At 41.4% G+C, this 14,258-nt stretch overlaps 1 protein-coding gene across 5 annotated transcripts in view; it reads left to right on the top strand.

The window, feature by feature from the left end:
- The window catches only part of smoc1 (SPARC related modular calcium binding 1), a 42,510-nt gene that overhangs the window by 9,711 nt on the left and 18,541 nt on the right, over nucleotides 1-14,258 (top strand). For 2 of the 5 annotated variants that reach the window (XM_031847248.1, XM_031847249.1), the window contains exons 2-9: nucleotides 3,960-4,125; nucleotides 4,639-4,722; nucleotides 6,510-6,622; nucleotides 6,837-6,936; nucleotides 8,741-8,791; nucleotides 9,298-9,345; nucleotides 12,295-12,384; nucleotides 12,844-12,924. In XM_031847248.1, coding sequence (XP_031703108.1) covers nucleotides 3,960-4,125; nucleotides 4,639-4,722; nucleotides 6,510-6,622; nucleotides 6,837-6,936; nucleotides 8,741-8,791; nucleotides 9,298-9,345; nucleotides 12,295-12,384; nucleotides 12,844-12,924 — 733 coding nt within the window. The remainder of the gene's footprint in view (nucleotides 1-3,959; nucleotides 4,126-4,638; nucleotides 4,723-6,509; nucleotides 6,623-6,836; nucleotides 6,937-8,740; nucleotides 8,792-9,297; nucleotides 9,346-12,294; nucleotides 12,385-12,843; nucleotides 12,925-14,258) is intronic. The other 3 variants (XM_031847250.1, XM_031847252.1, XM_031847251.1) reach the window with 3 other exon arrangements.

Below are 14,258 nucleotides of genomic sequence, written 5' to 3'. Positions count from 1 at the left end.
TAACTCGATAAATTCCGATGGTCTCATGTGCACATATCGGAGTAAACGAGACTACAACGACAGCCACCAGCTTCACCTTAAAAGCTGAATAAAGAAGTCAAAATGGTCCTATCAGTATTTATGTACCCTCAAGCATGCATTCATTGTTTGTTTTAAATCTTCAACTCAAGTAACAGAACTTCCAACTGTAAATTGGGAAACTTTTTCTGAGTTTCGGGTTTCACCTTTACGGGAGACGAGTCTGTGGGTGGGACAGTATGACTAACAAATGACTACGTGTGGGAGACTTGGTGGGAGTGTTTATTTCCACTTACTGGACAATGTCGTCTCAAAATCTTTGATTTAATGTTTTATTATGACAGAGGAGGTAGAGTGGTTGAATCCATTAAGGCTGTGAGTCAGGGATGGGGAGGACGGCTTGCTTTGTATACTGATTTACACATTTTGAAAGTTCATCACGTAGACAAACTGCTTTCCATACACACTCCTGCTGTGAGGGGAACGTGTGACTGCTTGCTTCTAGCCACATGCTACTTCATTCTAGGGAGGAAAAAACTGATACAACACAGATACACATCTTTTTTCCGACTACTGAATTGTTCCCGTCCTTTACCAAAGCCAAGAGGACGACGCGCAAGTTAAGTGAAATGATGTGCTATGTTTTCCTCTCTGTCTGCACTTTCTCATAAAGAGGCACATCATGATTTAGTTTTACTCTGAGTTGTCAGACGAGAGATTTTCTACTATGCTTCAATGCCAAAACTGAAATCTCATTTAACCGTCTGGCTTGTTCTGGACATATTGTTACGGAGAGGCGAGTTCAATTTGTGTCATCTAAAGTATTATTCTTGTTTGTTTAAATATCCTTTCACCTTGTCATACAAGTTTTTTCATGTTTCAATTTATGAGAAGCATTTCAATGGAGGAGTTAAAGCAGCCAAACGACTCGCTCTGTGCTCAGAACTTGGATATTCTAACAGACATATTGTTTTATGTAGAGATAAAAACCTGTAAACCTCTACAGTATGTTCAGGACACTTTTTATTTAAAACACTGGACCACCCGGTTACCTCATCTCCTGATTTTATCTGGAAAATACTGAAGCTCCAGTGTCTTTTTCTATTTCAGGAAAAGTCTAATCTCTTTCTTTGCTCTTTACAGATAATGAAGTACCTGCCTGAGCTGACAGACACGATACTAATTTCTCTACGGCAAAAACACTTCCCAACCAGTCTACCTAATGTTATATTTAATTGTAAAAACATGGCCTATGGGGTGAAATTATTCCACATTCTTTCCAATAGGTTTTCATCTGTTTCAGGACTAAAACAAGCTTGAAAAAGGGCCAAAATCTTCACTAATATGAACATGATCCAAACCAATTAATTTGCATTGAACACAGGTGATATTAGCTCACCAGTTGGCAGATTGTTCACCTCATGAATTTTGGACTCCGTTTTTGATTAAGTTGCTGGGATTTAGGAAAGAATGTCCATGACCGTCACAACCGTCAGCGCTGGCAGATACTCTCTGGTAACAGTAAAGTAAAAAACCAAAAAGTGATTATTTTCTGACCTGCGGCTCGTTTACGTCCACCACATTTTGGATTTGTAATTTGTGCTACAACAAGTTTAAACTCCTGTGACACTTCCAGGTCATCATAGAGAGACATATTAGCCAGAATGTGACAAAGAATATCAAACTCAAGTGGTAAGAGTGTGCTGCCACTGTGGCTGAGGGAGTCTTCATCATTTGTAGCCATACCAGAGGTTTAAGGGTTGAACTAAAATATCTCAACAGATGTTCATGTTCCCCCAGAGGATGTATTATAATGACTTTGGTGATTGCCTGACGTTTCATGCCACAATGCGGTTCATATTTGTGGCTTTGAGAATATCTCAACAGTAAATGGAAGAATTGCAAAAAGACAGACATTTATGTTCTTCTCAAGATGAGTTATAATGACTTTGGTTTTGCCCTGACTACAAATCTAACGTCACCAGCAAGTCAAAATTTTAATTTGTCCAATACCAAATACCTGCAAAACTAATGGCATTCCCTTCAACCACGGATGTACTTTGTGTTACGTTTAATTACCAAATGTTAGCATGTTAGCATTAGATGGTGAACATCATAGACATCATACCTTAGCATTCAGTGTTGAGCATGGCTGTGGAGTCCTTTTACGTTGTTTCTTTTATTAAAAATCGAAATTTAGTTTTGCTTATTTATAGTATGCAACATGCATTGTTCGATTTATTTTTTTGTGTACGACATACCCTAAAACACTTTTTCAAATATTAAGTAGAATGATTTTCAGACAGTGTTCACGTTGAGCTGAACTCCTTCAGTAATGAGCAGATTATAGGTGATTAGTGCAAGTGTCCACTGATCTGTGACAGTCAAATTGTCCAGAAGAACAGTGTCACTGGCGGATACTTAAAAGTATGATGTAATTGGCAGTCGCTACGGAGCAGAATGGTTAGAGGAGCAAAGAATTCAGACAGGCTGGCTGTGACGGATTCTGGAGCCTTTTTATAATAATAATACCAACGCAAAGGCATAAATGGGCGCACAGTGCTGCATTGACAGAGTCAAAATACACTGGCATGCGGTTAATCCGTTTAGAGCAGTAAGATGAAGACTCCTGGTGATTCATTTGTATATGAGATCCAGTTGTACACCAGCTCATTCATGACATCAGTGGTTTGGCTTCGTTACCATCTACACTTTGTTCAGGTCCGTCTGATTGCTCTTTCTATGTTTGGAGAAAATCTGTCTCCAAGCAACAATTTTGATGTTATTCAAAATACAGAGGGGCATTGGGATGAGGGGGGGGGGAGAGGGAGAATTAAAGTTGTGCTTGTATACATGCAAGCTCCACACACGCATTTGTACTGTGGATCGTTTTGAAAAGATCGTCTGATAGGAGTTGGCAAGTGAAGGATAGAAACTGTGCCTCTTGTTTCTGGCTGCGTTTTATTTTCCATCACCTTCTTCCATCCATACCTGCCCCTAATGACATCTCCTGTGTCGGATCAGGAGCTCCAACCAACACTATGCTGATTGCTTTGAGAGACCTTGGGTCAAAACTGCATTTGAGAAAGGTTTTCACATGCACGTCCCTACTTGAGAATTGTTAAATTCTTTTCTTTTGTGGTCTTTTTCGAAACAGGTGTTTGAGCAGCCCACACAGTTTAATCATTACATGCGAGAAATGAAGAACTAATCAAGAGCTCCTGGTGTTATTTCAAATAGTTGAAACATTTTCAACAAGAGTTGGCTCAGGTACGCTGCTGGAACACATTTCACTGCAGAGGATTCTGGTGCTCCTCACTACACACCTACTCTCTCTCCTCACTAACCCACAACTCCATCTTCCTGGTAAAGTTTGTGCTCCCCTGAAATCCTTTAGACCTTAAATATATTTAAGGGCAGCTGCAAAGCCAAGACCCATCACTGCTGTCAGAGAGAAGGCCGACTTCCAACGGCAGAGTAGAACCGACTCACTAATAGATCATGAGTAAAGACCTGGGGAGAGAGGGAGAAGGACTCCCATTGCTCTGAATGTGGTTTGGCTCCTTTGAAACTTAATCAAGGTTCAAACTGTCTTCAGCCAAAGATCAATTACATAAACTAGCCTCTAGGTTGAGCTTCAGAGCAGAGCCCCTCACACCCTCGTTACAGTAGCCTAAACAAAGAAGGGCAGCGCCCGTCAAGTGCTTGAGGAGGAAAGAAATGTTTTGAGCAAAATGGGCAAGTGACCCATGTGTCCAATTTGTACGTTAGTTTGGCATAATCTCAGATTCAGCTGAATGCAGCCTTTGTTCAAACACGGTGAAACTAGAAAGAACGTAACGGAGTCAAAAGGAAAGCAGTTCTGTGTGGAAACAGCTCAATATCTTTCAGACGCAACTCTTGTGTTATGTGAAACCTTAAGTGAGTATTTCTTATTGCAGTGGCTGATCGGAGACAGGGACAGTCACTGTGGGGTCATCTGCTCTCGGACGCAGGGGAAGCCGGTGTGCGGCTCGGACGGCCGGAGCTATGAGACCGGCTGTGAACTGCAGAGGGCGCGCTGCAAAGATAAAACACTGACACTGGCACACCGCGGCCGGTGTCGAGGTGAGGATTGAACTCTGGTTTTCACTTGACGCCAGTGCATCAAGAAATCTAGCTGCAGGTGGAGTAATTTGTCAGGGTGCATTCAAGGAAACTCAGATTTGTGAGTCATCTGTGACTTTTTAATGCTAGAAACTATTAACATTTTCATGACGTGCATGTTTGCACATTGTTTCCATGAATGCACTAACAAGGATTTTCTAAACAGTCTGTGCCTACAACTGCAGCACTACTTGACAGTAATATAACTTGGAAAGATGAAATATATAATTTAGTCTTTTACAAAACATACTGCGATGAATGGAAAAGAGGATTCCAATTAGGGGTGAATGATGGATAAATACTTATTATAACGCCATATTGCCTGCTCCTGCCTCTATGGCCAACGGAAAGGTTCCTAAGAAAAACTGACTAAAAATATTGGTTTGATTTACAACACAGTTGCCAGTTGCATGCTAGCATCCCTTAACCATGCCACGACCCCACAAAGCTTCAAGTGACTTTTCTGTGTTTCAGGCAAAAATTGGGTGATAATCGATCAGTTGCCGGTGGCTCCGGCACCAACTTCCACATCTGAGACGAGAGACCTGGAGCTCAAAGGTAAGGCCACTAAACACCTTTTGAATCTGATCACCAGGTCTACAAACGAGGAGATGGAGCTCAAATGGTAAGACTGTCCTCTGTAGCAAAGACAGCACTAAATCTGACACTATGTATTGTAAACTTAGAAAGCAATGCACTGGCTTACTTGAGACGAAAGCTGCTGCAGCTTTGAGTGAACGCACCCAGACAGAAAAGTAGAACTGAAGAGGAGATGTCTAAAGTGGAACTGAACTGAAGATGTCTTTCATTTTCCGCCTCGCTGTAGGCGTGTAAGTCTTTACAGACCAGGATCACACACTTCCTCAGTTTCTGGATGCCAGCCACTCAACCACAGCAGAGATTGATAGGTCTAGAGTCAAGGTTGGAACCTGGCATTTCCTCCCTTTTTTTTTTTTTTTTTTCTTTCTCAGCCCCACTGTCCATTAGGAAAACAGCATTCCCCACCAAATCCATGTTTGGAGTGAATTTTGTTCTCTCTGTATGCTAATACAAGGTTTTGTTTCATAATAACAGCGGTGTGCCAAGGAAAGGAGAGCTGGGCAAAGCTCACAGTCTTTGTAGACGCGGCAGGCCTGTTTTGTTGTAGTGAAACTGTTGCTTTATTTAGGCAGGCAGCTCATGAACAAATGCCTGACGAACGCCTATTGAGGTATGCGTGAGATTCAGATGAAAACACAACTGATAAATGTGACTACAAGAGGTATAAATTACAGCAAAACAACTACAAACACATAGCTACGCCTATTACAACAGGCAGACCTGCTTGTTCATTGTTTAGCTGTCAATCATCAAGAAACAGCTCATTATTCAAACACAAAGTGATTATAAAGTGAAGGTTTTCTTCAGCCAGGTTATATAGTATGTGTTTGGCAGTCAATCAAACTCTCCTTACAACAGAAATAAATAAAGAAACAAACCTTTGGATGTTCGGTTATTTCTGTCTCGTCACAACTTAAAAGCACAGACTTATTTAAATGATTTATTGAGGTCTTCCGTAGGACATTGGACTGATTTAGCTTGTTCTCTAAACGACACAAGCGCCACAAAGTTTAATAAGCGTCTTTCTAAAGTAAGACTGAATGTACGTCTGTCCTCTTCGGTGACTTCATCAGCCAGTTCTGGCTCTGTCAGTCTTTGACTCTGGAGGAGACAACATGTCTGTCTCCTTTCAGGTCCAGAGACACGTTTTTTTTAAAACTTTTATTTATGCAGGGAGAATGTTTGCCAAAAGTGGAGGGCTGCGGTCGCACCGGTCAGCCCCCCGGTGTGAGCGTGTATACACGAACGGCTGAACATGAAGCTCAACTCTACAGGAGCTGTGAGTGCAATATAAACAGTAGTTACTGACGGGATTTTGAACCAGTGACCAGCTGGTGTCGAGCCCACTTCAGTCTCTGACCTTTCAGCCACTTCCATCTGCGTCCCCTGAGAGCAGGAACACAGTCAGTCACTCAGTTTCCACTGACATTTCTAAATATCAGTGTGGAGTCCATGACGCACTCCTCAGCACTAACAATGTGGTTTGGAAGGAGAATTTAAAATGAGTGAATAAATAATGCTCCTCTCACTTTATGTCCATCACAAAGGTGTCCTTGAGCAAGGCACTCAAACATCAGACGGCGCTCAGTGGCCAACAGTAGTAAACTGTGGTCGCACTGGTCAGCTCCTCCCAAGGTGTGAACGGGGTGTTGTTGACACAGAACACACGTCTTCAGTGAAAACACAACAGCAGTGGTGTTTGTATACAGTGTGTGAGAGCGGGCTGTCCTGTTAATCTGTTACAGATGCAGGTCAGTCCAAGTGTCGCGTTGAGAGGAACCAGGCTTTGGAACAAGCCAGGAGACCTCAAGAGTCCATGTTTATCCCAGAATGCAACGAGGATGGAACATTTGCTCAGGTCTGTCTCGCTACCTCCACAGTTTTTCTTCCTCTTTATCCTTCACTTTACCAACAGTCTCTCGTGAACTCTCCCCTTCACATCACCCAAGAGATCAGTTTCACTTCACTTAAATAGAAAATGTCTATTGTGCTCTTCACCTTCTGTTAAATACACCAACTACATCATGTATGTTACAAAGCTCTCAGTGTGTTTTACCTTTTTGCATATGCAGGTCCAGTGCCATACTCTGACAGGTTACTGCTGGTGTGTCACCAGTGATGGCAAGCCAGTGAGTGGCTCCTCTGTGCATAACAGGACCCCGGTGTGTTCAGGTACTGGGGGAGGGGGGGGGAAACAAGCCCGGCAACCTGTGGATGAAATGTTTGTCATAAGAATCTCATCTTAACATCGGCAACACAGCTTGCATCTGTTCTGCCTCGGCACTGCTCACGTTGGTGATTAGAGTTATTTGTGCAAACAGGTCAGCTCTACTTCAGAGTAATGTCTAACAGGTTGTATGACTTAAACTCCTGTAGAAGGGTTGGATGTTTCCCGATAGTTCTTTATTAGGGGGGGAGGGGCAGCATAACGAGCATTTAAAATGTTTCAATGGTGGCTGCCTTTGTAAGATGTTGGAGCCAGCAGTGCTTGGAAGCCAAGTCACTGAGGTTTGAGCCAATTATCTTTCAGTCACTTTAGGAATTGGAGTTTTTGGCACAATTCAAATACAAATGTTTTTAATATATAGGCTTCAGTTTCTTATCAAACAAAAGAATCAGAATGGATGCGGTGCATTCGAGGCAGAACCTATGTCTGGGCCTTTGGGTTACAGTTAAAGAGGGTCTGTCTTGCATACTGTGGGCACATGTGTATTACATGTCATGTGGTATACAGCAGGTGCAGGGTCAATGAGAAGGCTAATGGCCATACATCCAGGGGCCTCCCGCCCCCCCCCCCCCCGTCGTCTAACTGCTCTCAGCAGGCCGGAGGAGAGGGAGTGGCGCTCTGAACACTCATCCTGGATGGGAACACTTTATGATAATCACCATCATTTTCCCTCAGAAGATAATACACAGGGGTCTTTGCCAGAATTGGATTGCACAGCCACAAGAGCATATGGTGCAAATTTTGTGTGGAGAGTGTGGTGAGAGCGGTCGCATGCCCCTCTGAAGCTGCTCAACAGACCGCCAGAGGCTTCCCGCTGCCTCCGTCTTATCCTCCCTCAATTTCCTCATCTCCCTCTCTCTGCCTCCTTCTCTCTGCATTTCCCCACTTGTGCCACTAATCACCTGTATGGTTTCTCTTGGCACCTGCTGAGTTGCAGTCTTTTCAATAGAATCAGTAAATGGAGCATGGTTGCGTATCCATTCATACAAAAAAAAACAAAAAAAAACTCCACACTGCTTTTCCCATTTACTCTTCTGTGCACAACAGGACCCTAATGTCTATTTGGTATTGGTGGAAAAACAACCAGGCTTGTTCATATTAACACTCTGTAAATGAATTAATCCATGAATCGTTTCAGTAATTTTTCAAGCAAAAACGGTAAACGTCTATTGGTTCAAGCTTCTTAAATGTAGGAATAATAGGCAGCTTTTCTCATATGTGATGGTAAATTAAATAACTTTAGGTTTTGGAACATTGCTTCAACAAATTAAGCACTCTTAAGACGTCATTTTGGGCAAGTTGTGATGGCTGTTTTTCACTAGTTTTGACAAAGACCATCCAAATTCTTAACAATCTGCAGATTAATAGATAAAGAAAAGCAGTCCTAATGTATTAAAAAAAAACACATATTTCATGAAGAAATTAATAACTTCAGTGAATTTTTCCTGCCCTCCATCAGCACTATCAATTTCAGTTGTCCAGGTTTAAATAAAGTTGATGAAATTCTGAAATGTAGTTTATGGAACAACAATGTCTCCAGCAGTCTCCTTTCTGTCCTGCATAAGATCCAATATCTTCATTGTTTCTTGCAAAGGTATGTATGACACTGGGACCAGAATCTGGGCACAGTGAACCTGAACCTGTATACAGCTGCTACAGTCGTACCTACCCAACAAATAACCTTTACTGACATGCTCAGATGCCCCCGTAAACTATGACCCAAATCAATCATCTCACATACATTTGCAGGAAACTTCCGTGAATTTATGGGAACTCATGCTGGGACAAGTGGATTGTCAGGTAGTAAATTTCCTTCCAGTTGCCTTTACTCAAAATGTCTCCACTTTGCCCGTTCATTGTAATTGGTTGCACTGTCTAATCATTTCCCCCCCACGTGCATCCATGCATGCATGACTGCTTGCATGCGCCAAACCAGAATGATATTTGCAAATGTACTCCTTAATTTTACTGCATATCCACAGATGGTGCAGATCACACAGGTTTGCATTAGTCAGCAATAAAATAACGCAATGTTTCAATGTGTGCCTGCTATCATGTACTAACAGAATATAATCAGCAAACGTTGTCTAACTAAGTCAAGATGTCAGTGGGTTGGGTAAAGCGTGAGAGTTTTTCTGTTTAGTTGGAACAATCACATTTACATTTTAAGTGTTTCTTTTTGTTTCTAAAATGGATAAACAGCATTTTGGAATCAAAGTCTTTAAATGTTCCACAGGAGTTGTTGCTGCTGTCTAGTCTTTGCTTTGTACATGTTATGTGTTTTTTTTTTCTTTCTTTCTTTACAGGGTCAGTAACCGATAGACCACCCGGGCCACCGAACTCTGGTAGAAAAGGTGAGCTGAGATCTGCTGTAAGTCTGTGTGTGCATGCGTGCGAGTGTTTCCATTTGTATGAAAGACACAGAAAGAGTTCAAAATATCTTTTGACCTGGTTTTGTTCCGTCTGATCCGTGCAAAGTCCATATTTGTGCAGAGCAGAAAGGTACATGACTGATGTTTTACTTCGTGGATTTGGATTTAAATGCTCTTTATAGCTAAATAATACATCTTAAAACTAGCATTTTTTTCTTTGGCATGAAAGCCTTACCTTCATATTGGATCTGTTGTTAAATTATAGAAATTATATAGAATGAATGTAGTTCTACAGCTTTCATGTGGTTTCATCAAAGTAATTCAATCAATTGAACAAAACTGAAGTGAAAACTAATGCAAAGATTCTTTTTAAACCCAGAAGAGATGGACAGCCTCTCAGGGTTTCTTTATTATTAAGCACTTTAGTTGTTTCCAAACCGGGATGTTGTTCTATACAGGAGAGAGTTCTTGTTGAGGTCAACTTAAGGGTTTGCTGTCGATGCTTCCATTAATTGTTTCCCCCCCCCCCCTAGCAGTTTGTAGCTCACAGTCCAGACCTGGATCAAACAATAATTGACAAATACTGTAAGTTACAGAATTTGTTTTAACATGCAGCTCAGTCTACATCGAAATTGGAAATTTTAGGAAGTGTAAAAAACAAGATCAAACAAATACTGGTGCTTCTTTCTGACTAGCGTTTGACCCAGGTTTGCACTTGTCTGAGACCAACGCAGTAACCGCTGTATTTTGTTGTTCACAGTTTGACCAGGTCAGGTCAGTTTGTCCTTCTGATTTAAGGACTTTAGTGTTTGTAGAATGACTCCAGTTCTCTGTGGTTTGCTGTTGATCACATTACTTCCTAAGGAATTTTCCAGATGCTACGACACTGCACATGGGTGAGTATTCTCGGTAGCTGAATTCACAGCATTATCTCAGATCCATTACAACTTATCGATTTCTTAAATAGGACATTGACTCTTCTGTCCTGTGCTACACTGTAAAATGTAATGCATGGGCCATTTTTAAATCAAATTTGACTGAATATTTTTTTTTGTCTGATAGCAAAACTCAACCTTGTTACTGAATATGAACAGTTTTCATTCACTTGTGTCATCCTACGTGTGTGAGTGCCAAACACCACAAATGTTTGTTCTTGTTACACTGGGATCAAAAGATACAGTAGCAACTATCACACATTTAATGGTATTAGGATATTTCCTTTTTCTCATACAGTATGACAGCTGTGGAAAAATGTTAGAACAGTGAGAATATGCTGTTAACTGGTTTGTAAACACATTTTATCAATATGTAGTGACACATATGTAAACTAACAGATTAAGACCACTTCATAGTAACTTGTAAACAAGTTTTGGGTGCCAAAATGAGAATATTTATTGAGACAACACTATAATTTGAAAATGTTAAATACTTGAAAGTAGGGCTGTCGCGGTGAAGTAATTTCTGCGCCGTCATGATTGGCTCAACAGCTCTATATGCGATATTATTGCCTCATTTATATTTATTCTTGTGCATTTATCCTGAGTTTAGAGCAATTTAAATAGGCATTATTGTTAGGCTATTATTAGATATATTGTTGCTTTTTAAATGACAAAGATGACACTTTTCCAACAACTCAACGCTTGTTTTTTGTTAAATACAGAACGCAGAAGGGAAAGAAAGTTCAGAAGACGCTCTGCAACTCATCACGCTGCTGCCGTTTGTAGCATAGTGTAAACATGCGGTGTATCCGATGCAAGAATTACAAAAATTTAAAACGTGAACACAGTGGTTGCGGCCGTTGCTCGTCATCTCCTGTGGTTGGCTTGTCAATAGGGCAGTATTGCAATATTGTGGTCATCGCGAAAGAGAATGATAAATTATTCAGCCTGGGAGCAAAGAAACTTGGGAGGGATTCATTCATTTGAATTGTGATGAATAGTCGTAAATATGGTGATACAGTGATCTTTAAAAATACTACTGTTTTATACACTATGTGGTTAGTACGTTATGTGGTTAGCATGTGGCCAAATCGAACCGAGAACCTCTGTATTAAAGAGGTACTGCTAGAACGCTTGTTGGTGCTTTTCTTGAGAGTATATAATATTCATCTATTGCTGCATATGCTAGAAACACACCTGAATCAGGATCAGGTTTATCCTGAGGGTGATGCTGAAGGAAAGACCATGAGGTAATCATGTGTTCATCCGGGGGAAAACCGAAAATAGTTTTATTTCGAATGACATGAATATCGAGAACAAATTTAGGCAAAATGCGGACATGTCAATATGAGATGCTTCTCATGGACCATTGAGTGAGTTCGAGGGTGATTTTTGGGGTGGAGCCAGAATAATGATCAGATCGTCACTCATTGGAAATTACCCTTAGAGGACCACCAGTATCATTGCCCAACGTCACTTCATACACCGGATGAGCGTTTTTGTGCAGACCAACCAATCAGACGACGGACCGAATCAACATCCGCATCATCTTATTTTGAAACTCAAGAAAGAAGTTCACTCTTCTTCACACTCCTTCCATTGTTCAGAGGTCCGTTCACCTCTGTTTGGATTGGTTGTGAGTGAGCTACACCTGCACTGCACTCATGCAGGTCCTGTGATGAGGAGGGTGGTCCCCTCATGTGTGTGTATGTGAGCGTATGCATGTGTAGTTTACAGTGTGATTGTGAGGAAGTGTGCTGAATGTGCAGCCTGATCATGTTGGTGTTGTGAGTGTGTCAGTGCGAGAAGTTGATTCATGTGTATGTGAGAGATGTGGAGCTACATGTGGATGATCGTTCTTCTATTATTCTATCTGTCTCTCTCTCTCTCTCTCTCTCTGTCTGTTTTTCTATCTGACTTGGCCGGGCCATGTGCAAATCCCAACCATTCAACAGTTCTGGAGAGTAGATTGTATTAACCTCAATAATGGTAGTCTCTTTCCGTTTCTTTCTCACCCTCAACCCAGATGATGGCTCCAAGCCCACACCCACAATGGAGACTCACGTCCCCCCTGAGGGTGACGGTAAGTCTGCTGTTATTACTCCTCCACCTGTAACTCGGTGCTAAGATCGTCCCTTAGTTCGCTGAGGTGCATAGGATGTTGTCACAGCGTTTCGGCTCACCAGGGTTCTCCTTTATGTACTTTAAACCTGTTGATCCTCAGATTATTCTGACACCTCAGCGAAGCTGCAGTGAGTCAAGATTTTAACATTCAAACTCAAGACGCCATCTCTTAAGAATGCCCTGTTATATTAAATGGAAAACTCCAGCTGTTGAAAATACCAGATGACATATTTGATGTTTTTGGAAAAGCTGGGATCTTGACTGCAATTTCAATTTTGGTTTTGTGGGCAAAGCTTGGCTGTGCTAGTGAGCTACTGCCGGATCGTGGCTAAATAAAGCTTAGCTGTGGTACATTCTGTGACGATCATCTAAAAGTATGGAAGTTATTGATCTGTCCTCTGTCATCCTGTCATTGCAGAGATAACTGCTCCAACGCTGTGGATAAAACAGCTGGTTTATAAGGAGAATAAGCAGAACAGCTCCACTTCCAGGAAGCAAGGTGAGACAAAGAAACTCATCCTTATTCTGAGACCTTTACGCATTAATTCTTCCTTGATATGAATCTTTAATAACACTTGAAAATGGTATAGAACAATAGGACATCAAGTCACTGTCAACGCAGTACCCACAGATTGCCAAAAGAGAGCCGTATCAAACACAAGTGGAAGTTTAGCGTGTGGGAGGCCAGTGAGGGATCACATCCCTTAACATATCACTGCTACACCCACCTCTCCTTCCACCCACTCAAATATCACCCATGCACTGTTTTTCAGGATACAATTATTAGCCTCATATTGATATCGAAGATGAAAACTACACCAAAAAAGTAGGCTAAACCCTAACTATAGTCAACACAGTGAAAGTATCAACTCGTCTCCGGTGTAACCGGTTTCAAAGCCACTAGTTTAAGATCAAATGTAAAACAGTTTGAGGACAGCGCTGTGCTGCCGGTATTATGTTTCTTGTTTTCTTTCCTTCGGTGTAATTTGTTTAGCTCTCTGTCTCCTTTTCAATTACGTCTCGGCATGTTTACTACCCTCTGGGCAGCTGGATGCCTTTCGCGCTTCTGCAGCAAGTCAGTGAGTGAATGTGATGGGGGGAGTGTGTGTGTGTGTGTGTGTGTGTGTGTGCGTGTGTGTGTGGACACATTGGTTAGCCGTTATATCGATTGATGTTTGTCTTTTATTAAAACGTCTGCAGAATGTGCATCTTTTTTTTAATTTTCAAGTTAATTTATTCACGTCAGTGTTCTGTTGTGTTTCGTCTTCTAACTTGCCACTAAGGCGGTGTGGTGAATTGTTTTAGAGTCCCACAGTTAAGGCTAATCATTTTTTTATTTTACCGATGTTTTCTGAGGATACACAGGTTTTTGAAAATGAGCAAAATAGTTATTCTCAATCAAATGTTGTGTCACCAGCATCAATGTGTTATAGTAGATTAGTCTTCAAACACATTGGTCAAGCTTCATGTTTATCAGCATCTGCAGATATGAATATTTTGAATAAACATATCCACCTTGTCTGCACGTTATATGTTACGATGCAAATTGATCTCTCTACCACACAATAGGGTACACGAAAAGCTGATTGTGGTATGGGCCTTTAGAATGATGGCGATGTGGCGGGGGAAACTATATTCAGGGCAGCATTAAAGATTGTATTTTAGATGAGAGATTCACTGTGACAGCTCTTTGAATCTTCTGTGGAAACACGAGTTTCCTGTTTCCAATTAGCATCCGGTGTCCTCCGAGTACGAGCGACGAGGCTGACTGAGGGGGACATGTCATCATGTTTGAGAGAAATATGAGCAATGTGTGTGTCTGCCACTGCATCT

This window comes from Anarrhichthys ocellatus, unplaced genomic scaffold (assembly GCF_004355925.1).
Source record: "Anarrhichthys ocellatus isolate YVR2014 unplaced genomic scaffold, GSC_Weel_1.0 scaffold7, whole genome shotgun sequence".
Lineage (NCBI taxonomy): Eukaryota > Metazoa > Chordata > Actinopteri > Perciformes > Anarhichadidae > Anarrhichthys > Anarrhichthys ocellatus.
This window is presented reverse-complemented; position numbering and strand designations above follow the sequence as displayed.